Below are 26,811 nucleotides of genomic sequence, written 5' to 3' on the forward strand. Positions count from 1 at the left end.
AGCGATGCACCGTTGTTCGAATCCCGCAGGCGGGTACCAATTTTTGTAATGAAATACGTACTCAACAAATGTTCACGATTGACTTCCACGGTGAAGGAATAACATCGTGTAATAAAAATGAAACCCGCAAAATTATAATTTGCGTAATTACTGGTGGTAGGACCTCTTGTGAGTCCGCACGGGTAGGTACCACCGCCCCGCCTATTTTCTGCCGTGAAGCAGTAATGCGTTTCGGTTTGAAGGGTGGGGCAGCCGTTGTGACTATACTGAGACCTTAGAACTATATCTCAAGGTGTGTGGCGCATTTACGTTGTAGATGTCTATGGGCTCCAGTAACCACTTAGCATCGGGTGGGCTGTGAGCTCGTCCACACAGCTAAGCAATAAAAAAAAAAAAAAAAAAAAAAAAAAAAAAAAAAAAAAAAAAAAAAAAAAAAAAAAAAAAAAAAAGGAAATAGGACACTATTCTGTTTTTTTTTTGTACCTTACGCGGTTGAAAAGCTTACAGCCTATCCGGCTAATCCAAATTTTTGTAATGGCACTTACTTTGCCCGCCTTTTAATAAAAAATTACGCACAGGATCTGTGTGCTTAGAGCTACTTTTAACGTTCTCGATAGCGTAAAAGTTAACTCAAATTTTTATGGAGTTAGAACGTTTGCCTGCGTTTGTCGCTAGGGGCGCTGTTAACCAGTAAGAGCCATTACAAAATTTTTGTCATTCATTTCGATGAGGCGTTTCTTCTGCAGTCTCCGAGTATAATGTTACCATAATATATTATTTTGTTTAATTTAAATAACTTTTCGTTTTGTTTAATATTTATTAAAGAATTAAATAAGTTATAATACAACGTCACTGATTATATTTGTTCACTTATTTTAAGCGTACATTAATGCTCACCGAATATGCTTAAAACAACTTAATTATCTATTCTAGTAAAGTGTGAGTAAAAGCTCAAAAATAAAGTGGCATATATGTAAATAAACGTTAATGAGTTTATAAATAAACTTTATGTAAAAAGCTCGTAAACTTATTTATTTCTTTGATAATACATTTCCTTTAAAATAGTATAAGCAGGACGTAAGATTACAAAGTACACAAGTTCGGCGACACTGATGATGCTAAAGCCCAAGAATAGACTCAACAGTCCCCCAATAGCACCTGAAAAATGAACATGAAATAATAAGAACCAGTATAAAAATCCTCTAACATAGTATTATGAAGGATTTCCACAAATCTAAATGTCAAAGATACAGCAATAGAAAGAAAAAGATGTATTGCTCAGTGTGCTTAGTGCGAGTTTTTTAACGTTCTCGATAGCGTAAAAGTTAGCTCATATTTGTATGGAATTGGAACGTTTGCCTACGTTTGCCGCTAGGGGCGCTGTTCCGACTCCATACAAATTAGAGTTAACTTTTACGCTATCGAGAACGTTAAAAACTCGCACTAAGCATACTGCTCGATAATTGAATTTGGTTAATCTGAACATGTGTAGGAAGATCTGTACGCAGATTCTTCTGAAAGAGATTTAGGCAACCACTTGAAAGGCCATTTCTCAAAATACTCTGTGTTTTCTCTCTAAAATTATGTAAACAAAGTGGTGAAATGGAAATCGTAAATTCTAAAATATTAATAATACTTCATGACTTCACACCGATCCACATTCTCATAGAGCCATTACTTTTAAAGCACTGCTCTTGCTAGGGCCAGTGTCAGTAAATTCTTTGTGGCCCTGAGCCAACTCACCTGTCAGTCAATTGGGTAGGGAAAAAATATTTATATGTTAATAGCGTGATATTAATACACAAAACACAATGCTTTTCAATCTGAGTTTACTATTTTAATTTCATGTCTACGCATAAAAATATTGACACGTGCTCCCGAGTGGAATTTGTGTATTATGAGGTCAAAGATTTTTTGATAGATGTCACTGCGTGGGAGCGAAGTGCTCTCTTCCAACGTTCTCAATTAGTATTCTGTCAATATCTTTTTGTTTTTAAAATTACTCTTCACGAAAAAAAAAGAAATTAAATATGAAAAACAAGCCGACTGAGTTTATTACGCGAATTTTTTTACAAATTGCGATTGTTTGTTGTTGTTTGTTATTAAAACAGTAATCTGAAACATGCCTGCAAAGTAATAATCGTCGTATTGTGCGTGGCGGTGTTGGCCCAGGAAGAAGTCTTCGTAAAAGTGCACGTTGATCTGGGTTACTTCACTTCTGTATGTATAAAAAAAAAAAACGTGTCATCAAAATGTACGCTGTTTTTATTGCATAGAATCTCAGTGTGATTAGAGCGAGTTTTTTAACGTTCTCGATAGCGTAAAAGTTAACTTAAACTCGTATGCAGTTGGTACAGCGCCCCTAGCGGCAAAGGCAGGTAAACGTTCCAACTCCATACAAACTCGAGTTAACGTTTACGTGATCGAGATCGTTAAAGAACTCGCACTAGGCACAGTGATAAGCTTTCGAACTCACCTGTTCCAAACATAGTATGAATGTGTTACCTTTAGACATGATATCGAGTTTTTATTGTACAGTATAGTTACACAATTCTGATCAGAACGCATGACTATTACCTGGTTAAAATAATATAATTAATAGACAAATAAGCAGAATTACAGGTATGTGCCCGTCCTATTGTTGATACTATGACGAAACGCGTCCTGACAACTCTACGAGCAAGTATATCGAATTCCAAGACAATAAGGAACATAATAAATAGAATTAGCGATGCTTACTTAGAATGCAGCAGACAAGTGCATGCTTATTTTTAAATTTGGCAATATTCAATTTTGCATTTTACAAAATGTGAATAAGCAATAAGGAATCATTTGGATAATTAAGTCATTCTGGAATATTTGCCCGTAAGGACTTTATCGTAAGCAAATTTATCGAAATGTCTAATTGGCGAATATCATTATTTTTATTTAATTCGGTTTAGTTAATAAAGTTATAGATTAATATCTGATTTCAACAAAATTAATTAAAATTTCTTTTACGGTTTAAGCTTAGGTTTTTTTTGGGTAATTGTGGATAATTAATAAAAAGATTTTATTTTATTTTTTATTGCTTAGATGGGTGGACAAGCTCACAGCGCATCTGGTGTTAAGTGGTTATTGGAGCCCATAGACACCTACGACGTAAATGCGCCACCCACCTTAAGATATAAGTTCTAAGGTCTCAGTATAGTTACAGCGGCTGCCCCACCATTCAAACGCATTACTGCTTCATGGCAGAAATAGTAAGGGTGGTGGTACCCACCCGTGCGGACTCACGAGACGTCCTACCAACAGTAATGCATGTTGCAAAGCATGTTTCTGCCAAAAAGTGTAGTGTTCCGATTTGAGCCGTAGGACAGTACTTTAGACTCTAGCCTCGCTTATTAAGACAGACTAAAGCATTCACATTGCTATGAACAAGACTTACTGAGGCTAAGACTGCTTCACGGCAGAAATAGATATACATATTAATGCAAGCAGTGCAGGACCGATCGTTGTGGCGAGGCTTGGGGGATGCCTATGTCGAGCAGTGGACGTCTGTGGGCTGATACAATAGAATAGAACGATTTTAAAACTAAAATTTGAACTTACTGGCCCGGAATTCCCCAATGAGGTGAACCATCGCCGTAGTCTCTAATAAGGTCTGAGTAGAACACCTGGCTGGAGTAGATCACATCATTGCAAGAAGGATGACAAGATTTGGATTGTTCCCGTTGCTCTCTCCGTTCTTCGCTGTCAGCGTAATAAGCGTAAATTAATTGTTCCTCAACTTTCCCTGTATGAAAAGGTTCACGTATTACGATCAGTGTCTAGAGAATCTAAGTTGAAACTAGTTTTAGTTATAGCATGGTTATTACCATAGTTATACCATAGTTATAACATAGTTATAGCATGGTTATGGCATAGCTATGACATAGTTATAGCATTAGTTTTCACGAGTCGTAGAAATATCAAAAGCTACTTTTCCGATTTAAAACTCACGGTTTATGTGGCCACGCTCACTGACCGTAATGTATTCGAAACGTCGGATATAATATAATTAATTACCAACAAAAGGAACGCGAGCTTAAACCGTAAAAGTAGTTTTAATTAGTTAAGAGAGCAGATATAAATACTTTAACTTTTTTTATGATTGAAGTATTATTGGTGGCCCGGAGGCCTTTCCAGTTTCACCAGGACAGGTGGGCGAGCAAAGGCTCAGCCAGGAGGGGTGAGATTTGCTAGCAGCTGCCCGAGCGCCTCCGAAGGAGACCTAACAACTCAAGAGCAACTGCTTCGCGAATGAATCTACTACCGAATCGGAATTGCGACCCGCTGAGAAGATCCGGCGAGAAACTCAGCGAGCTGATGCATGGGCTAGGTTGCACGTCTCGTGTTGGACAGCCGGTGGGCTTTTCGTGCTCACTTTGCTCAGCTGGTCCCCCGATTGATGAGGACGGCCGGTTTTTTGAGCCGGCCGTCCTCATCAATCCGGTCTTCCCGAATATTGGAGGACCGGATCAGGTTGTGCGCCGCCTCTACGCGGGGGTGGTGCTATCGATGGCCCTGTACGGTGCACCTGAATGGGCTGAGCCGCGCAACCGGGCCACTATGGCTCGGTTCCTGCGCCGGCCGCAGCACACCGTTGCCATCAGGGTCATCCGCGGATATCGCACCGTCTCCTTCGAGGCGGCGTGTGCGTTGGCGGGGACGCCGCCATGGGAGCTGGAGGCAAAGTCGCTCGCTGCCAACTATCGGTGGCGCAGCGAGCTTCGTGCTCGGGGCGTGGCGCGTCTCCCCGAAAGTGAGTTGCGGGCGCGGAAGGCCCATTCTCGGCAGTCCGTGCTCGAGTCGTGGTCGAGGCGATTGGCCAACCCCACGTGGGGGCTACGGACCGTCGAGGGGGTTTACACAGTCTTTGATGACTGGGTGAATCGTGGCAAAGGACGTCTCAACTTTCGTCTGGTGCAGGTGCTGACCGGGCACGGATGCTTCGGGAAGTACCTGCGCCGGATAGGGGCTGAGCCGACGACGAGGTGTCACCATTGTGGACACGACCTGGACACGGCGGAGCATACGCTCGCTGTCTGCCCCGCTTGGGAGGTGCAGCGCCGTGTCCTGGTCGCAAAGATAGGACCTGACTTGTCGCTGCCTGGCGTCGTGGCATCGATGCTTGGCGGCGATGAGTCCTGGAAAGCTATGCTCGACTTCTGCGAGTGCACCATCTCGCAGAAGGAGGCGGCGGGGCGAGTGAGGCAAAGCTCTCCTCACTACGCAGAAACCCGCCGCCGCCGAGCAGGGGGTCGGGACCGGGGTCGTATCCGTGACCTGGCCCCCTAAGAGCTAGGGGTCCCACCCGTTTTGTGCGGGGAGAGACCCAGACGTGGGGTGGCGTGCTTTGCACGCTCACCCGCAGTAGGAAGCCGGGTGATGGTAGACCGCGTTCTCCCGACCGCTCTGGGGGAAGGTGTAACGCGGTGCCATCAAAGCGGGCTCTCGGCCCGCTGAACGAGGGAACCGGTGGTCGTGTCGCTGGCGGCCGCCGGTCCGGCGTCCGTGGGACGGTGGGATGGATGTAATGTGCTCTGCGTCAACCCTGTCCCGCCGTCTCAATAGCCCCGACTGGGCTCCGGCCCGGTCCGAGGTAGGGCGCCGGTTGTGAACGGCAGGAGTTTTTAGTGAGGTTCAACTCCCACATACCCCACCTGCCGCGCGGGTGGGGATCGGGCGATTTTCTCCTGTGGAAAAAAAAAAAAAAAAGGTTGCACGTCGACCTCTTTGTCGAGTTCGACGAGTACGGTTACCGGGATCCCTAAGCCTGCTGCTAGTGTTAGAGCTGAAGGTATCTAATGCAAGAGTTATTGGATCTGATGGATCCGCAAGGACGTGAGTTTAACTTTATTAACTAAGCCGAGTTATGGTAAATAAACGATATTCGCTAATTAGCTATTTCGAAAATTTGGTCCCTAAAAGACGTTTAAACACCGTTTTTCTTTGTTTTTTTAATAGAACCCTGGTGGATGAGGCCATGACATACAAAATGAATACCACTTTGAGATATGAGGTCGAAATTTCAATTGTATTCTATAACTATAATTATAATGTTATTATAACGTCTACGCCATTCTTCAAACCGGAAAACATACTGTCTTTTTTGCACCAGCAAGCAGAACCAGCAAGACGGTGATAATAATAATTTATATAATTATTAATTTAATTTATATAATTATTATAGTATTATCACTATTTTAGAATATAGAATTAGATTATATAATATTAGAATAGGTGGAATAAGACTGGTTGTGGAACGTCTTGTCCGCACGCGTAGATATCACTACACTGCCTATTTCTGCCGTGAAGCAGTAATGCGTTTCGGTTTGAAGGGTCGGGCAACCGTTGTACTGTTAAAACTGAGAGCTCCTGTCTCAAGGTGGGTGGCGGCATTTACTTTGTAAATGTCTATGGGCTTCGGTAACCACTTCACAGCATTTGGGCCGTGAGCACGTCCACCCATCTAAACAATAATATAAAATAAATTACCCATGTGGTCTCACAATACGTCCTAACCAATATAAAAGTGTTTTCTACACCGAATTTAAAAATTACTTTAAATTTAATTATATAAACTTTTGTATAAAATAAACTTAAAACAAACAAAAGGAATCCGTCCGACGGGAGACACATCAAAGGAAAAACAAAATTGTTATTTTTATTTAATTTCGTCCATTTTCATATTTATCTCTGGACTTCCACAAATAATTCAAAACCAAAATTAGCCAAATCGGTCAAGCCGTTCTCGAGTTTTAGCGAGCACGAACAGCAATTCATTTTTATATATATGGATTATTAAGAAGTACAAAACAGTGCTTACCGTTTACATTGGTAATGCATTGGAAATCCTCATCAGTCGAACAGACTGACTCCTGCAGACTTACTCCTGAAAAACAAGTTTAACTACCTATGATGCCTACGTACAAAACTAAAATGTGTACCGCATTAAGTGAAACCATTAAAATCATAGAGGCACACTTTGTTAAAACTTTTTTACTTTTTGAATAACTTTTTTTAATGTTATTGCTTTTTTCTTGGCGATTTTAAAGATCAATTTTACTTCCAAATAAAAGTGAGCATTCCAAGAAAGATATAGTACACGTATTACAAAATGAAATATTAATTGTAGGTGAAATGTTCATGGCCATATTTTACTTGCATTTGCTTTGCTTGGCCTGCTTGCTGAGAAGGTTTTTACCAGACATTGTCAATTTTCAGAATCATTTGTCATAATGATTCATAATTAGAATACAGTAGTAAGTGTTGTTTATCGAAAAGTAACTGATTGTGGTATCAAGTGTAGCTATCATCAGTGGTAACAAGCTGCTGAATATTTCCTTGAACCTTGCCAAGGAAGGTTCTCGTAAACATCAGGCGGTACACATATACGTTTCTAAATACTAGTAGTAAAGCGTTTTGTAAGTCCACAAGGTACCACCACCCATCCTATTTTTTGCCGTGAAACAATAATGCATTTCCATTTGTAGGGTACGGTAGCCGTTGTAATGTACTATAAAATTGAGACTTACACGTCACAAGTTGAGTAGTGGCATTCAAGCTGTGATTCTCGGTTAACCATTCAGCACCAGGCGATCTCCATACTTACTTGGCCAGTTGAAGAGTACACAGTTACACATCCTCCGAGCCTCCTTCACCAATAAATCATGCTGGCAGTTACTGTCAGTGTAATATTCGTAATGCTCAAGTCTTCTCTCGTTCTGAAAGGAGCACTGCCTCTGATACGGGGCTAGTGACCTTAAAGATGAATCGGTCTTGTAGGTTATTGGCGACACTTCGATTGTGGTCATTCTGTCCATTGGGATTCTGAGTACGGTGCTGGTGTAGACGTGGTCAGCTGGAGAGCTTATCAAGACCTGAAGAGACAATTACTGATAAAGCCCTATTCATAGTTAAACGTTGGAAGGTTACGAAAAGTATAGAAATTTGAGAAATTATAGGTGGAAGTGCATACTGTAAGAATACTTCTGAAACTGATACTACCATTGTCACACGCAAATCGGTTCGTAACCAAACATTGTTAAAGCCTTTAGAAAAATCTAATTAAAAAACATATTATAATAAAAATAATGCTTTGCTTACCGTGAAACCCAAGCTATTTCCATCGCAAGCATATTGATGTTCGCTTGTATTTAAAAACAGTTCTAAACCCAACCCGTTAGCCTCTCCCGATGCCATTACCCTCAGCGGTTGCATATTGACGTCTGGTGGAAATGTCTTAGGATAACCGACATCTAAGCCCCACAGTAATGGTTTCGCTGCTGATTGTGGATTAAAAGATTTTTGCCAAGCCAGTGTGCTGTTCGTCCTGTCAAAGCATTTTGAATTGTTTTGTCTTTCAATCGAAAACGGACTCTCGGACTATCTAATGTAAAGTCGTTATCGGATGAGCTTATAGACACCAGAAATCTAAACTGCAGGATTGGCTTACGGCAGAAATCGGCAGGACGTTGGAACCTACCCGTGCGGGTATACAATATACTAGATCCGCAGTAGATGCCGGTTGGTGATTGCAATACATTGGCTTAGCAATAGACAAATGTTTATCGTTAAAGTCTGTGGTCAAATTAAGAATAGATTAATATTGTTTGTCTTTGATATTATTTGTGTATAGTGTAGCCTTGGCGAAATCTGTGATTAAAGAAGTATTATTAAAGAAGTATAGTCTGTGACGATAGAAAAGCCCACTGAGTTTCTTGCCGGATCTTCTCAGTGGATAGCGACTCCGATTCGATGGTAGATTCTGCGAAGCACTGCTCTTGCTAGGGCTAGTGTTAGCAAATTCTTTCATGTTGAGCCCGTAAGCTCACCTACCCGTCCGCGAGAAGATAGATTAGTCCCTTGGGCTACCAGCGAATAGATACGGAAAAAAGCATTCGTAGTAAACTGTTGTCAATTCTCCGTTGACTATTTTAGTGCTATTTACGGCACCCGCCGAAAGAGATGTGTTAGTGCTATTTTGGGCCAAACTAAATAGCCAAAATCTTCATAATATTTACATTCCGTTCAGGGGTAGGCTGTTGAATGCGAAACAGAGTCCGTAGTTGGTGAATATAGGCTGGAACATATCACAGCAGTTTTCAGTGTGCCATTTATTATTATGTTGAGTTGGCCAGTTGCAGGTTTTGACGATGTCCGTACAGCTGGGTGATCCCTACGAAAACAGGAAAAAATATCAAAGCTGTGTGTTGATAGATTGAATAATACGTAACTTTCGTGGACTTATTGGTTATTAAGAGACCCATGGTCACACTACAACGTAATTGAAAATTTATTTTTGTGTTTCTCCTATTGTTAAAACGGTCGACTTGCCACAGAAATAGGTACTTGAAATACCATCTGCCTTCATTAATTGTTCAACTAAGGGATTAAGAAGCATGGAGTTTGGTAGAAAATTAGGAATGGATACTGATACTACCGGAGCATGATATGAGTGGCACCAGAACCTTTAAAGAAAAGTAATACACCCATATACTATACTCTGAGTAAATTTATATATAAAAAGACAAAGAGGCAACAATTAAGGGCCACTTTTTTCTGTTTTCCACTTATTCTTATAAATTTTAGTGTTTTCCATTAATTAACTATATAGCATTTGACCGGGCTACCTTTCTATAAATCAAAAAACAAAAGAAAAACAATAATCGTAAACTAAATTTAAATCTTAAATTCAGTAATTTTATACAGACTTTTATTAATACTACTACGAATATCCTCCGAGAAAACTAAATTATTAATTGTCATTTTGAATTATAAAAGTATTAAAAATGGGAAACTACGTTCATTGGTTCGTTGAGTTTCTAAATAGTCGAATACATAATTTGAAAAAATGATTCATTTTTCATTATTATAGAATTCAAAATATCATAATTAACCATGACATAAGACCATGCATTCTATCTATTAATGAAATGAAGAAGCTTTTAAATCAGTGTTTTTAAGTAAGAATAAACAACCTTTGCAATTCTTTAGATTAAAAAATGCGGTACCAGACAACTCTCAAAAACAAAAACAAACCTTTACTAAGAATCTCAGCAATTGATTCAATTGATTTTGATCAAGTCGGTGTTCCATTGTGCGTCTCTTGTTCGCCATGCGAGGACATACCAGAGAAGCGTAGAACATTTCTAAGCTGTGCACCAAAAATATTCGTTACGTAAACATTTTGAACGCCATTTTTCTTTCATTATTTAACAAAAAAATCGTTCATTTGGTCGGTTAAGCTTTGTAAGACTGTTGTAGGACTGACAATTTTTTTTTATTTTTTTTTATAACAGTTGTTGGAATTTGACGGTCCTTTATCAGACGAGGTTTGAAAATATTTCTGCAAGGTAATCAGCGACTCAGCTGTATCCTGAGGTACTCATGCCATGAATGACGGTAACCACCTCTACTTTATTTTATTTATTTACAGATATAATATACCTTTATAGACTCTCAATGCATACTGCTAGTGTATAACATATATCATGGAAGGTTTTCTTAAGGCCTAGTCTTATGTATGGCAGAGAAACATCGGCGGCAACCAAAAGGAATGTGCATACCATTCAACTTGCTGAAATGAAGATGCTAAGGTGGATGTGCGGCGTGACTAGACTCGTTAAAATCCACAACGAGTACGTGCGTGGAAGCCTCAGTGTACAGGACATCACCGACAAGATGCAGGAGAGTAGACTGAGATGGTATGGTCACATAAAAAGGAAGCCACCTGACTACCTCGGAACCGGTCAGAGACCTAGAGCTAGACCCAAGACAAGGTGGAAGGATGTAGTGCTGAAGGACAAAAGGGAATGCAATGTTGCTGACGAGGATGTCGAAGACAGAGCGAAGTGGAGAACTAAAGTGAGGACCCCACCACCATGTGGGACAGTAGCTGGGAAGAGAGAGAGATGGAAGGTTTTCTGGTATGGTATCATTAAAGTCTATATAGTGCGCGAATTGCCTTAATAAATCGGTTGAGTGCAAATATTTATCGACGGTGGAAATAGCATACATTAATAGAATCACAATGACTTTTATACTTTAATCATCAACCTTACTTTAGAATAGTATTGTGTCTTTAAATGCTTAAGGTACTACTCACCCACTAAGCTTGGTCACATTAAAAGAAGACAGTTTTACGTGCAAATGTGGGCATATGACCACTGTAGGAAACGGCACGGCCCAGATCGGAGTCGGTACAGAATCAATAACGTTTACGAATGGAGTCGAAGTCCATTTGCAGAACAATTTGATTATGTTCACGGCGCATATTGCGATACTGATCACCATTATTATGATCCAGGTAGCCTTCTCCTTTCTTCCGAACGAAGGCTCGAAGATGTACCTATGAAAATAAATAAATAAATAAATATTTACTAACAGTCACGCCACATTAACTGGTCCCGTGATAAGTTCGTAAAGAACTTGTGTTACAGGTACGAGATAACGGAAATAAATATAAGATTTTTATTATACACATACACATATTTAATATACATCCATAACCCTGGAAAATACATTTATATGTATCATACAAATATCTTCCCTTGGCGGGATTCGAACCCGCGACCCCCTTGTGTAGTGACCACTTACCACTACACCAGACGGCCGTTTAAATATCTTAGGTATAGAAAGATATATCTGAAGATTGTGCATTGCGCAAATAGCGCAGGTTTTTATTTACCACAATGTGATTTATTGTCTTATTCATCTGTCTTTTAAATTAACTTATTGCTTTATGAACTTTTAATATTAATTTGTGTGATCGTTGACAAAAAAAGCCGTAAGTACATAACACTAATTCATGAATTGTGGGCCAGGGGATTTATAAAAAATAGCATTTATTTTTTCCCAGATTATTGAATATAAGAAATTTTCAAGAATATAACTAATTATAATATATATAAATACTAACCGTACTCGCCCGCCTCGCTGGGCATTTAAAATTAACATTATTATTTATTGTCATTATTATTAGGGAGTCCAACACTCATAAAAATATTAGCCTATCCATTAAGTACATGTATTTTCTACATGGATACCAAGTTTCAAGTCAATCGAATGCATGGTTCAGTAGTTATAACGGAACATCCGCACAAACCACTGTAGATTTATATATTAGTTTAAATGAACTTATTGCTTTAATAACATTTGATATTTACTATATAATGATATATATATAAATTCACAGACTATTAGAAATTTCAAAGAATTTCAAAATATATGGCCGTTATGTAATGCAATGAAGACTTCGACCTGATGTCTCAAGGTACATAGTTCGTAGTACTTTAAGTATTTAAAGATTGACACTAACTTGACTCCGTGCAGCGATCCCTCATAGAAGAACTGCTTAACACCCCTAAAGATCTCACTGAACCACTTCTGAAGAAACGATTTATCTGCTGAATTCGCAGTGTTGATTAATATCTCGTCGATTTTCCTTCGTTTGTTCACAGCTTCCGGACTGATATACTTGTAATCTTTCATATAAAATTCGCCGAAGTACATAGTGCTCGAAATATCTTTCTTCGATGTAGCTTGAACTTTGTTTGTTGACATTTTGGGCTTATTAATATTTTTAATGCGTACAATTAGGATTCTTTATGTATTGTTATCCCTTGTCTTCACACTATTGAAGTTCATAGTTCACTATGAAGTCGACCATAGTGTAGATGAAGCGTTGAGTTTTTATTGCAAGTTCAGAACAATTAGCCGCAGCACTCCGTAAAATTGTTAATAAATTCCTAACTATGTTAATACAAATAGGGCACGTACTGCGATATGTTGCAGTAAAAACATACTTTATTTATTTATTTTATTAGGCTCACAATACACATCACAAGCTAAAGATACATAGAAAACACAAATAAAAAGAAACAAAATCTGGCTTGCAACATAAGTTATGTGCGCACGACAAAACAAGAAATATAGTGCTGAATTTGTATAACAACGTTCCTTACAATTATGACAAAATAACACAATAACAAAAACTAATCTAACGAATAATGTAAGGAAAAAAAATATATTCACAATATAATACATTAAACAATTACATTAACTTACCTATTACTAACGTGGAGGATGCCCTTGAACATTTTTCTAAAAAAAATATATACAAATTCATTATATAAAGACGTAAAACTAATATGAAATTTATATGCGCATTAAAACAGAGTAAAATGAATATGAAATGTAAAAATGAATGAAAAAGGTCTTGATGAATAAACGTTATACGGGTGAATCCAGGAGTGTAGAGCAGTCAATTCAAGCCTAATAAACGACACATTAAGTGCAGTTTATTTTAGTAGACAATTATGTGGATGCACTTAGCAGTATTGGTAGTGTGGCATTCGATTAATTACTATTATCTTTTATTTATTTTTATTGCTTAGATGGGTGGACGACTCCGAATATGGAAAATTGACGCAAAAACCTAATCTGGAAACCTGGAATATATTTATTTTGATATGAAACTCATCTCAACTTCATATTCACAAAACTATTTGACAATTCTAACTTTTCCGATTGGAAAAGCAAACTGTATCGAAGCTAGCAGATTGAAAAGTTAGGCCACTATATTTTTCAATTCGCGGTAATATACACATATCTACGAAGAGTGACTTTTTATTTATTTATACTTTCTAAGGTAAGGTTTGTTTTAAACCTCAATTATACTAGTCAAACCCAACCTACTTTACTGACCGATCTTTGATTTGATGCTTATACAAGCGCAAGCAAACTTCTCAGGATCACCCATCACCCGCTGGGTTAATTTGAAGATTTCCTGATTCATAGAAATGGTCCAGCCGTTTTGGAGTATATTGGAAACAAACACACATCGACTTTTATACAATATTATATGACCATGAGCTATTAACTTGGTAATATAATATTATTAATTAATACACATTACATTATTGAATCTATTTTCTATAAAATTTTAAATATATGTATACGGTAAGAACACATCAATTTGTGAAGCTAATAAATTTTGGTAAAATACTTAAACCGCTGATATTGGTATCGCACTAATTCATTACAGAATATACAGTTATGTTTAATTTCTGAATATCCAGTCGACTATTTTAAATATATTACAGCGATTTCGGAAATAATATGTACACTTTGTCTTTTAACGTAGCGACTTTGAAAATCAATATCAATTGCTTTTGTTATAAACGGGATTGATTCTCCTCGAATGCTTAAATTTAAATCAAGTTATCAGTTTCTTAAATCGAATTCGACCGAAGAAATAAAAATCGAATGTCCGTCAAGAGTTTTCGTTTTTAATTAACCTGTCCCATCTAAAGAGTTTTAATCTTCAAAGCCAAACGAATTCAATTTGGATCATTGGACGATGTTTCGTAACGACTACAAATTAGCTTTGTAAAGTTTTGTAAATTATTAAGACTGGAAGACACTTTATTTCATTTTTGTTTAACTTAAAAAGTATAGGGGTAATTATTTTATTCGGGTAAATGAGCAGATGAAGGCTACGCGATACGTAAAATTAAGCGCACTATCCGCTTTGAGAAACTAAGTACTTAACAATTAAAGAAACATCAAAGAACGTCTCTAACTTAGAATCGTCTCCTGCTGGAAACGCAATTTTTACATATTTATATTTTACATTTAATTTTTTTTAGTATATTTAGTATATATATATATATTATATGCATGGACCCCTCTCAGGTAAAGGCCTCCTCCAAAGATTTCCATTTTGTTTTGTCTCTGGCGACATATTTAATTAAATCCAGTGTAGTCCAGCAACTTTTCTAATATCATCCTTCCAACGCGTGGACGGTCTACCGACGCGCCGCTTGCCCTGTGGACCGTCCCATGCAGCTACTTTAGATGTCCATCTCCCATCCCCGAGTCGTGCTACGTGGCCAGCCCACTTAAATTTTAATCTTTGTGCATATTTGAGAGCGTCCACTGTTTTGGTTATGCTTCTTATCTTTGTATGACGGAAACGCACATACGAGATAGAAACTTGTGCAAGGAAACTTCACGTGTAAAATATTATTAACATATTATTCTTGGACTCGGGTCGGAATTAATGTGTTATGTAATTTCAAACAAATTGATAGTGAAAAGGGGGCTTAATTAATTGGTCGTGATGTAACTATCTGTTAACGAAATTTTATAAATCACGTGGAAGTCGTCGCAAGTTGCTTCAGAAAGAAAAACTGATAACAAAATGTCCAATAACAAACAACATAACTGTAGATGTTGTTTGTTATCAGTTTTTCTTTTTTTTAATTGATTTATACGCAATTTAATTGGCAACGACATCGGCACCTTCAGAATTACGCAATTCTAATTCGATTGGCCCAAATAGGCCTCAAAAACCAGAGTGATTCTTGACTTTTTATTTGTGTTTCAGAATTTTTCTAATTACTTACAAATCTTTCTCTTTAACTCTTTCTCTTTTTTCTTTCTAATTATTTTAACTAATTACTGTTCTGTTAATACGGTATGGGTAAGTGGCAATCTAAATTTACCTATCTGCTATGATATGTAGACTCATAATTCACTGCAGGGCCAATGTCCTGAAGCCTAACAAAGGTCGGGATCGAATATCGCAAGTAAAGGATTGTGTTAAATAACAAACAGTATCTAAGTATTTTGACCTATCTATATGTTCTTTAGAAATACCACTTTGAAAACAAAACTTGCATGTTCAAATCAGGTACCAAGTATCGTACATAAAGAACAAGTTCTAATTTTGCGAATTTGATTTTTATTACACGATGTTATTCCTTCACCGTGGAAGTCAATCGTGAACGTTTGTTAAGTATGTACGTATTTTATTAGAAAAAAATGGTACCTTGCCTACGAATATATACCTTGTATACGAATTCACTGGACGTCTTATCCTTTAGGCCACGACGACTTCACAAAACCTGAGGCTGGAACCCCGAACCAGAAAGATAGCGAGCGTCTTAAGATCGGTCGATAGTTTTGATTCGAAAATATTTTGATTAAATCAAGACTGTGAACGTGTTTTTCTTTACAGGTTCGAATCCCGCCAAGGGAGGATATTTGTATGATAACTATAAAATGTCTTTTCCAGGGTTATGGATGTATATTGAATATATGTATGTGTATAATAAAAATCTTATATTTATTTCCGTTATCTGGTACCTGTAACACAAGTTCTTTACGAACTTAGCACAGGACCAGTTAACGTGGCGTGTATTGTTAGTAAATATTTATTTATATTTATTTATTTATATTATTCTAGTGAAATATAACTATAAACGTGTAATAATTTTACGAGTATACCAGTATATCGGCTGTCTATCGTTTTGTTTACGGGATTGAGTCGGTGTGTAAGTGACTTGAATACAAAATTCACTTATATTCCCGGAATAAAGTATTGGCTAAACGTGATACAACATTGGCGCCAGTTTCGGTGAAAATGGATAATGATGTATCATAGCTTTCAAGTCTTCAGCACTCGGGTAAACTTTTAATCTATCACAGCCCACCTGGTGTTAAGTGATTACTGGACTCCATAGACATCTAAAATGTAAATTACGCCAACCACCTTGAGATATAAGTCCTAAGGCCTCAGTATAGTTACAACGGCTGCCCCACCCATCAAAACGAAACCAATTACTGCTTCACGGCAGAAATAGGCACGGTGGTGGTACCTACCCATGCGAACTCACACGAGGTCCTACCACCAGTAAAGATTCCATAATTGGTTTCACTCAAGGTTGCCGACTGGTTCCAACCTCACAGCCCGTGATCTTAAGTCGTTATTGAAGACCTTAAACAGCTTTTTGGTGGTACGACATATTTACTGGTGGTAAGAACGTCACGCGATACGACTATACAATATCATTCCCATTAACACGATATTAATTAGTGTTTCTTGTATTTATTTTTCTATCAACTACAATAATGATGTAAATTAATATAAAATATATATATATTTATTGTGCTCTACATATTAATTTTATGTAAACGATGAGTTTAATAATCATCGTTCGAAATACGTTCTTAACGCAACGAAATAAGATCTTATTTATCATGTTCATAGTCTTATCACAAGATATTGTTTGTACTTTAAATATGTGGAATGCTGAGGTTTCAAGGGTCAGTTCTGGCCACATACGTTCATTCACATTTATCAAAATCGGCCATTATTGTTTATACTAGACATCAATAATTTGATCCTTTTCTTTGACTAACAATCATTCACTGTCCTTGGAGATTTACCCATAACGGAATACCTAAATGATGTATAAAGTAAATAATGGCAAGTATGATTAGACTAGACTAGAAAAATAGTAAGGTAAAATTATTTAATAAGTAAGTAATGAGATGAAAAGAACAAATGTCATAAAAAGGTTCACTATTTTGGCACAAGGGACTTTTTAACATTTTGTATACTGTGTTCTTAGTGCGAGTTTTTTAACGTTCTCGATAACGTAAAAGTTTTGAAGTTGGAACGTTTGCATACGTTTGCCGCTAGGGATGCTGTCCCAACTGCATACAAATTTGAGTTAACTTTTACGCTATCCTCACCCCTGCCCTGTGTATTGGAGTGTTGTAGGTGAAATAAAAGAGAACTGTTCAAGTCGACAATTCATGTAATACTGTTCTAATTTAGTGTGTGCAGTTACAAATATAAGGTTAGGCGAGCTGCACACTACACCTGAGTGGCAGGGAGCTTCTGCCCGGGTAGTAGGTTTCACCCCGAGGCCGGTTCTGTGCCCCGGTAAGGGGCTACGATGACCCTGTTCGTTCGTTTACGCTATCGAGAACGTTAAAAAACTTACACTACGCACACAGTTTATAGTAAACTAGCGACCAGCCCTCACTTTGCTTCGGAAACTGTAATTTATTATTGATTTCCCCACTATTTAATGGATGTTATTATACATATAAACCTTCCTCTTCAATCACTCTATCTATTAAAAAAACCGCATCAAAATCCGTTGCGTAGTTTTAAATATTTAAGCATACATAGGGACAGAGAAAGCGACTTTGTTTTATACTATGTAGTGATAAGTGAATAAAAGTTTAGTGTAAAAGTTAACAACATCAGCTATGAACATATCAATTAAATAATGCTTGATCCAATTCTCATTGTATCTTAAGTCGTTCAAAATGCTCAAGATTGTTCAGTCACACTATACAGTACTTAATAGTTCTTAGTCGTAACTAATGCCACAGCGCTAGTAATTCAGAGAAGCACCAGTAAAATTTATTAGTTTGATATTTCTTTTTTTTATTTATAGTGCACTATTTCCCTCATGCCCCACGCTAGTAAGATCATGCTCCAGATTTTGAACAAGAGATTGGCCGCCAACATAGATAGACAGATTCCTCCGGAACAGTCAGGATTTGTGCAAGGAATAGGAACACGAGAACAGATACTGAACGTACGTCTACTCATTGAAAAATGTCGCAAATTCAATAAACCTCTTGTGATGTGCTTCATAGACTATGCCAAAGCATTTGACTGCGTAAAATGGAATTTCATGTTCAGGATGATGTCGGAAATGGGCGTGCCATCACACCTTATCTTCCTTGTCCAGAGGCTGTACCTTGACGGGTCGAGCTTTGTGAAATTGGATGAATCACAATCTGAAACATTCCATACAGAACGAGGGGTCCGTCAGGGATGCATACTTTCTCCGAAGCTGTTTAACCTCTACGGCGAGTATATTATGAGGAAGGCGCTTGATGGCTGGGACGGCGGCGTTACGGTGGGAGGTACGAAGATCACGAACCTAAGATATGCCGATGATACAACAATCCTTGCAGCCAGCGAGACCGAGATGGCTGCGATCTTGGAGCGAATAGAGAGAGTGAGCCTTGAATTTGGCCTGCACATAAACCGCTCTAAGACCAAAGTGATGACGGTGGACAGAGCTCAAGTTTTAAGTCCATCAAATGCACTCAAGGATTATGAGAAAGTGGAGGAATTTATATACTTGGGATCGTTGATCTCTAACCGTGGTAACTGCGAGAAAGAAATCGGACGCCGTATCGGGATGGCTAAAAGTGCCATGACTAGCCTCGATAAAATCTGGAAAGACCGTAATATTCGCCGAGTAACTAAGATGCGTCTGGTTCGTACGTTGGTCTTCTCTATCTTCCTGTACGGGGTGGAGACTTGGTGTCTCAGGAAAAAGGAACGCAAAAAGATTGAGGCGTTTGAAATGTATTGCTGGAGAAAGCTGCTACGCATTCCTTGGACAGCTATGAGAACCAATGTCTCCATCCTCGAAGAGTTGAAGGTCACCAAGCGCCTGCTGACTATGTGCCAGGAAAGGATCCGGAGTTTCTTTGGGCACATAATGCGATCCTCATTGCACAGCCTGGAGAAACTCACAATTCTCGGACAGATGGAGGGGAAGCGCGCTAGAGGAAGAGCGCCAGCTAGATGGGTTGACCAACTCAAGGAGGTGACTGGAGGCCAGATATGGGAAGCGGTACATATGGCGCAGAACCGCACCGAGTGGAGAAGATTGACATACAGTCACGATCCTCAGCATTGAGGGAACGACCAGAAAGAAAGAAGGTGGGTGCACGAGCTCACAGCCCACCTGGTGTTAAGTGGTTACTGGAGCCCATAGACAACTACAACGTAAATGCGCCACCCACCTCGAGATATAAGTTCTAAGGTCTCAGTATAGTTATAACGGCTACCCCACCCTTCGAACCGAAACGCATTACTGCTTCACGGCGGAAATAGGCGGGGTGGTGGTACCTACCCGTGCGGACTCCCAAGAGGTCATACCACCAGTGATTACGCAAATTATAATTTTGCGGGTTTCATTTTTATTACACGATGTTAATCCTTCACCGTGGAAGTCAATCGTGAACATTTGTTAAGTACGTATTTCATTAGAAAAATTGGTACCCGCCTGCGGGATTCGAACACCGGTGCATCGCTACACACGAATGCACCGGACGTCTTATCCTTTAGGCCATGATTACTACATTTCTAATATTAATGATGCATCTATGCACGAAGACAATATTATTGTCCCAATAAAACACAATTAAGTCAACAATTAAATGCGATTGTGTCATATCCATTACGGAAAAATACGAAACAAATACTTAGTTAGTTAAATCATGTTTAGGAAAACGATTTTCATCGTTTAAGAAATTTTAACTTTCATCAAATTTAGTTTTTACTGCAAATGTTTTATTAGGTCTCCTTCGGAGGCGCTCGGGCGGCTGTTAGCAAATCCCACCCCTCCTGGCTGAGCCTTTACTCGCCCACCTGTCCTGGTAAAACTGGAAAGGCCTCCGGGCCACCAGTAGTCTCTCAAACATAAAAAAAAACTTTTAACAAGAAGGATGCATTACTAATGTAACTAACTAAATTGAATGGATCTTAGCTGGTATTGAGCGCGAACACATTAAGCACTTATGAATACCAATTTACTTCAATACTCGTGTAATTGAATTTGTTATAGTAAGAGTTTCATGAAAGCCTTGAAATTAATTTTCTATCTTTCTTTCCTATCTAAGCTTATAGTCTTGAGAGGCTATGTCAGCGTTACCGGGCGAGTAGGTAAGCTCACGGGGCTCAAACCGGGAGTGTTGCTAACGCTGGCCTTAGCAGAGCAGTGCTTCGCAGAATCTACCACCGCATCGGAAACGCGACCCATTGTGAAGATGCCGCATTTTTTTTCAAGAAGAAAAGTGGAATATATTAGGAACCTTTTTTTTTTTTTTTTTTTCCTACCTATCCTGATAGCCTTGAGAGGCTATTTCAGCTTCACCCTAACGTGTAGGTGAGCTCACGGGGCTCAAACCGGAAAGTTGCTAACACTGACCCTAGCAAGAGCAGTGCTTCGCAGAATCTACCACCGGATCGGAAACGCGACCCACTGAGAAGATCCGGCGAGAAACTCAGTGGGCTGTGTCTAGGGGTTAATTCGCTCGTCGAGCCCTTCGTCGCAAGCGACGGGTTCGACGAGGACGGTGACCGGTGCTTGTGGTGCCTAAAAGCACCGTTAATGGATCGGGAGGATCCGTAATGACGTGCTTTGGGCGACGTCGACTGTTTACCATTCGGTCTACAGGATCGGGTATGTAGTTTCCAGCGGCCACGACAAGAGGGTTCTCATGTCGTGCCGCCTTCTCCAAATGGCGCAATGATGCCGACTGTAGATACTTACTGACAGAGTCGAGCTCCAGGTCATCGTGGAGATCCACGTTCCTCAGGAACCATGGTGCTCCGACGGCTATCCTGCAGAATCGGGATTGAATAACCTGAAGGGGCTTCAAGTTCGTGCAGGCTGCGTGAGCGAACACTACGCTTGCATACGTTATAACGGGGCGTATGCAAGTTTTGTAGAGAGTTACCTTATTACGGAGGGACAGTTTGCTTCGCTTGCAAAGCATAGGGTAGAGACGTCCTAATATGAAGGCGGCACGGTCGCGTACCGTTTTAATATGGGGACGGAATGTCATCCCTCTGTCGAGGGTGACGCCTAGGTATTTGACCTGCGAGGCCCACGGTATGGGCTGGCCAAAGAGAGTGACGGGGCTAACGGCGGAGGTGTTTGCGCGCCTATTAGGGAGTGGGATGCTCGAAGTGGTATTCGGAGGGCGACCCCTTTTGAAGAGCACCGCTGTGCTTTTCGTGGGGTTGATGTCGATGCGCCACTTCCGGAACCACTGTCCCATGGTGGCTACTGCGATCTGGAGTCGCCGATGAAGCAGCGACATCTTCCTACACGAGTAGTAGATAGCCGTGTCATCGGCGAAGAGCGCTAGATGGGTCTCCGGAGACCGGGGTATATCATTGATATACAAACTAAATAATAACGGGGAGAGCGCGGAGCCTTGCGGGACTCCGGCAGTCAGTTGACGGGGACGAGAACGAGTTCCCTCTACTCGATATCGAAAATTAGGAACCACTATTAAAAGCTATAAGTGAATTCAATGAGTCATTGTTTTCGGGATTATGAATGAGTTATCTGTATCTAACCGTATTGTGTCTTAAGTACCGCTGACAGAAACAAAACAGTAAATACATGTATATGCCTTATACATGTATATTTTACTTCAGTTGTACTCGACTACGGATGATATGCACTAGTTCATTTTGTTAAATTAATTGTTAAGTAAATTTGTTTTAAATACACTATTAATTAAATCTTTTTTCTTTCTTGATTAATTAGAAACGAAAAATTAATATTATTATCTCATTTGAAATTGAGGTTGGTTTTGAAGTGTGCGTGTTGGTAATTTGGTACAGTTTTATTATTGTGAGCGACAAAGAAAAATCGATGTGACTATTTTAATTGAATAGGAAGTTTTTTGGACTTTGCGAAGTATAATATCTTTTTTCGGATTACAATTGACATTATTAATTATCTCGAGCGACTTTTTTTTACATTCATTCATTTAGCTATTTTTATTTAAGTTAAACACTTAGTTCACAATATAGACATGTATGGAATATTTAAAATATTTCATAGTTTATTCTATGTATATGGTTGTAATCGCCAGTGTTACAAACTAATTGAAATGTTTATCGTAACAAATTTAAAAGGGTTTTCAAAAAAAATCCATTAAATTTATCTATAGTTCGACACGACTCTAGCAAATATTATTATGGTTGTCCGTGTACTTTATCGGACAAAGAAAGGACGTTGTGTTTCATAATATAATAAAAAGCATCCGTTCATCCCTAAAATAGGGCAACTTACAATATTTAACATCAAAAGGTTAACGCGTTTCTATTTCTCCTCGCACTTTTGCTGCGTAACATCCTGAAATTTAACCTAAGATAACGTTTAAAACGATTGTAGAAATAATTAAAATTGATTGATTTTCTTTTTATTTCCAGTTAAGATGTTTCAAAAAAGCCGTTTAAGCTTCGCGTTTCTGACGCTAATATCGCTTTTTCACAAATGTAAGTAGAACGCTAAATAATTTAATATAATAAAAATTTATAGGTTATCTTTTAGGTTAGAATACGGGTCATGATGATTCTGCAGTTAAACACGCTATTTCAATCGACAATTAATTGTTTAAGTATATTATCAGAAGTTTAAGTTCTATCAAAAAGCAAACGAAAAGCAGTATTATTTTGTGAAACTGTAGTTTTAGGCAGACTTAATTAAGCGTTTACCGGAGCCGATAGATATCAATAACGTAAATGCCACCACAAAACTTGAGACATGAGTTCAAACCGAAACGCATTACTTCGCTCACGCTTCACAGCAAAATGTCCACTGAGTTTCTCGCCGGATCTTCTTAGTGGTTTTTTTTATTGCCCTTGTAGGCAGACGAGCATACGGCCCACCGGTTAAGATATGGTAACCACCGGATGGTAAGTGGTTACTGACGCCCATGGACTTCAGCAATGTCAGGGGCAGAGCCAAGCCGCTGCCTACCGTAAATCGTGTCGCGTTTCCGATTCGGTGGTAGATACAGCGAAGCACTGCCCTTGCTAGGGCCAGTGTTAGCAACACCTCCGGCTTGAGCCCCGAGAGCTCACCCACACGCTAGGGTAACGCTGGTACAGCCTCTCAAGGTAGGAAAAAACCCAAAAATATAGACGGAGTGGTGGTGCCTACCCGTGCGGCCTCACAAGACTCTACCCTACCAGCAATATATGTTTATTTGTTTTTGGTCATTATTCAGTAAAGCGGCAATGTAATTTGAGAATAGTTTGCCCTTTCCCTCGAGACCTTACATCCTCAACATTGGCTAATTCAATTTGTGTTAAATTACGTGCAGTGCAAATCTTTACCGATAATTTGTATAGCATTTTGTGTGCATTGTAAGGAATCAAGCTGTGTGGTTTGAACAAAATATGTTATATGCTACTTTTAAAATTTTTGTTTCCCAAAACAGTGATACTATTTATTTTTTAACACACAACCTCCCTCCTACCCTCCCCACCCTTCTATTCGTTCCTTAGTCAAAATAACTAATAAGTAATAAATAAAAGTACTAATAAGTAATAAGTAATAAAAGTAAAATAAAAAATTATATTATGTATAGTAAGTATTTTTTAATTTGAATATGAGTGACGCGCCACTTATGTCTAAACTACGTCATACCTTTTCTAATTGTTCTCTTAAAAAATATATTATTAATATTATTGTTTTTAGTTCTTAAACTCGGCAAGCTGCTGAAATAAACCTCGATAATTTATCAAGCATGCATATGTAATGTCATAAAACATAAATTACCAGAGATGTTCAAACAGCGGCTTTGTCGAAAATTTATAGTGCATTTATTTCCATATTGCATATTCTCTTAATTCTTGGAGTGGTGGTGTTTCAAATACATCGTTATCTATCAATCATTAATCCATTTTCGATGACAGAAAGCACAAAATTCTTTAGGCATTATATTATATTACTAGTAATAGAACCTCTTGTGAGTCCGCGCGGATAGGTACCACCACCCCGCGTATTTCACAGCCCACCTGGTCGTTAAGTGATTACTGGAGCCCATAGACATCTACAACGTAAATGTGCCACCCATCTTGAGATATAAGTTCTAAGATCTCAGTATAGTTACAACGGCTGCCCCACCTTTCAAACCGAAACGCATTACTGCTTTACGGCAAAAATAGGCAGGGTGGTACCTACCCGTGCGGACTCACAAGAGGTCCTACCACCAGTACTCACAAGAGGTCCTACCACCAGTAATATTATCAACTGTAATAAACATAATCTATAATTCAGAGCTATTTAATGACATATCTTTTATTAATAATTACAGCCACTGCAATAAAATGCTTCAATTGTAATAGCGCTAATAACTCAGCCTGTCTCGACGTTAACGATATCGATCCTGAAATGCGAGGAATCATTATACCGGTGGTCCACTGCGAAACAGCGATACCTAATCCGGTTGCTCAAAACTTCTTCTGCAGGAAGATCGTCCAAACCAGTAAGTCGTTTTTCTTTAAAAATTTTTTTGGAACGAAGTTTCTTACGGTAGGCTTGGAGGAGATAGGGATTTTGCTGCGCGACCGAACCGAAAAAAATGTGTTAGTTAAAACCCTAAGAAAAAGTCCGTGGAATAAGGCCTTGTTTTCCGCACAACGATATTTCACAGCGCGATTTTTTTCTCGTAATTATTTTTTATTTTTTTATTTGGACCTTCGTTCCTATCCGGTGTCCCACGACACCACACATCTTTTTTGTTTAAAAGACGTAGTGTTAGTTCTTTCAACTGCAACATGCCACCTATCGTCCCTAAAGCGTAAAACATGTCCGGCAAACCTACACTTTTTATTTCCACAGCCGGGTGAACGAACTCACGCCCCCCCTCAGTTTGTGACCGGAGACCACATTGATTCAAAATATTTATATTAATTACTAGCTGACCCGGCAGACTTCGCAGTGCCTCAATCAATAAATAAAAGACCTTAACTTTTGTATAAAATAAACTCAAAACAAACAAAAGGAATCCGTCCGACGGGGGACGCATCAAAGGAAAAACAAAATTGATATTTAATTCCGAGCATTTTCATATTTATCTACCTTTTGAACCTTCTCTGGACTTCCACAGACCAAAATTAGCCAAATCGGTTCAGCCGTTCTCGAGTTTTAGCGAGACTAATGAGCAGCAATTCATTTTTATATACATAGAAGAAGATTAGCTTGGTGACTTGTGAACGACTCTGTGACTTGGCGCTTCCCTTAGCCTTACTGACGTCTGTGAGCAACCATGACCACTCACCATCAGGTGGGCCGTATGCTCGGCTACCTGCAAGGGCAATAAACTAAATCTCTTTTAGTACCCTAGAGGCTTGAGGACCAACGGAGGTGCCTTGAAAACAATGCGTTCACTATGACCGAAATTCGTGTTGCTTTTGATGGATGTGGCTTAGTTTAAATGAACTCCGAACAGCTTGCCTACCGAGAGGGTCGATGACGATGTTGCCGGCCCGTATAAGAGCCTTTTTTATTTTATTGCTTACTGATTACTTATGGATGGACGAGCTAACGGCATACCTGTTGTAAAATGGTTACCGGAATCCTCAGATATCGACAACGAAAATGCCGTTACCCACCTTGAGACATGATTTTTAAGTCTCATTTTTATAGTATAACTGTTGCCCCACCCTGCAAGCCGAAATGCAGTACTGCTTCGCGGCAGAAATAGGCAAGGCAGTGGCACCTACCCTTGCGGACTCTCAAGGCGCCCTACCACCACTATTAACAGCTACAAGAGTACCGTGTTGTAAGGGGGATAGCTATAATTCACTGGTGGTAGGACCTCTTGTGAGTCCGCGCGGGTGGGTACCACCGCCCTGCCTATTTCTGCCGTGAAGCAGTAATGCGTTTCGGTTTGAAGGGTGGGAAAGCTGTTGTAACTATACTGAGACCTTAGAACTTATATCTCAAGGTGGGTGGCGCATTTACGTTGTGGATGTCTATGGGCTCCAGTAAACACTTAACACCAGGTGGGCTGTGAGCTCGTCCACCCATCTAAGCAATAAAAAAAAAACTCTTAAAACAAAGCTACGTATTTGATTTCCAGTTTACCATCCTCATCACGACTCCGAGATCCGCGTGACGAGGAACTGCGCCTGGGTCCCCGGTGATAAGGAGTGCTACACCGTTTACAACAGCGACCATGCGGAGATAGTGTGTCAGTGCTTCGCGGACTACTGCAACAGTGCAGACAGCACCGACCCCACGTCCGGGACGATACTCTTTCTGGCTTTAGCAGCTTGCCTATATTTCTATCGTTAGAAACGTACAATGAATTCAGTAGGTTCAGACGTTTGAAATGAATGTTTATAAATGTAATTTGAAGATG

General features: G+C 39.3%; 2 protein-coding genes across 7 annotated transcripts; one reads left to right on the forward strand and one right to left on the reverse strand.

Moving 5' to 3' along the window:
* Positions 1-808: 808 nt before the first annotated feature.
* LOC114240450 (pickpocket protein 28) lies at positions 809-12,992 on the reverse strand. Its single transcript, XM_028170994.2, has 10 exons — positions 12,344-12,992; positions 11,132-11,374; positions 10,066-10,180; positions 9,048-9,202; positions 8,131-8,356; positions 7,637-7,904; positions 6,851-6,916; positions 3,592-3,775; positions 2,127-2,218; positions 809-1,158 (listed from the first exon to the last, which is right to left on the reverse strand). Exons 1-10 carry the CDS (start codon positions 12,586-12,588, stop codon positions 1,028-1,030), a joined length of 1,725 nt encoding a protein of 574 aa, XP_028026795.2. The 5' UTR covers positions 12,589-12,992; the 3' UTR covers positions 809-1,027.
* LOC114239255 (uncharacterized) lies at positions 10,477-26,811 on the forward strand. 6 transcript variants are annotated; one of them, XM_089739678.1, is made up of 4 exons: positions 10,477-10,952; positions 22,868-22,933; positions 24,760-24,930; positions 26,530-26,811. In XM_089739678.1, the coding sequence occupies exons 2-4, from the start codon at positions 22,873-22,875 to the stop codon at positions 26,742-26,744; spliced, it is 447 nt and encodes a 148-aa protein (XP_089595804.1). In that variant the 5' UTR covers positions 10,477-10,952; positions 22,868-22,872; the 3' UTR covers positions 26,745-26,811. The 6 variants fall into 6 exon arrangements, with proteins under 6 accessions (XP_089595804.1, XP_089595803.1, XP_089595802.1 ...); XM_089739677.1 differs by lacking the exon at positions 10,477-10,952 and adding an exon at positions 22,063-22,134; XM_089739676.1 differs by lacking the exon at positions 10,477-10,952 and adding an exon at positions 22,144-22,235.

Source organism: Bombyx mandarina, chromosome A1 (assembly GCF_030267445.1).
Source record: "Bombyx mandarina strain Sakado chromosome A1, ASM3026744v2".
Lineage (NCBI taxonomy): Eukaryota > Metazoa > Arthropoda > Insecta > Lepidoptera > Bombycidae > Bombyx > Bombyx mandarina.

Coding starts and splice junctions, on each gene's coding strand:
- LOC114240450 (XM_028170994.2), bottom strand. CDS start 12,588: ATGTCAACAAACAAAGTTCAAGCTACATCGAAGAAAGATATTTCGAGC. Junction 6,917..7,636: donor TGTACTCTTCAACTGGCCAA/GTAAGTATGGAG, acceptor CTTGTTTTTCAG/GAGTAAGTCTGCAGGAGTCA. Junction 2,219..3,591: donor CATTGGGGAATTCCGGGCCA/GTAAGTTCAAAT, acceptor TTATACATACAG/AAGTGAAGTAACCCAGATCA.
- LOC114239255 (XM_089739678.1), top strand. CDS start 22,873: ATGTTTCAAAAAAGCCGTTTAAGCTTCGCGTTTCTGACGCTAATATCG. Junction 22,934..24,759: donor AATATCGCTTTTTCACAAAT/GTAAGTAGAACG, acceptor TAATAATTACAG/CCACTGCAATAAAATGCTTC. Junction 24,931..26,529: donor CAGGAAGATCGTCCAAACCA/GTAAGTCGTTTT, acceptor TTTGATTTCCAG/TTTACCATCCTCATCACGAC.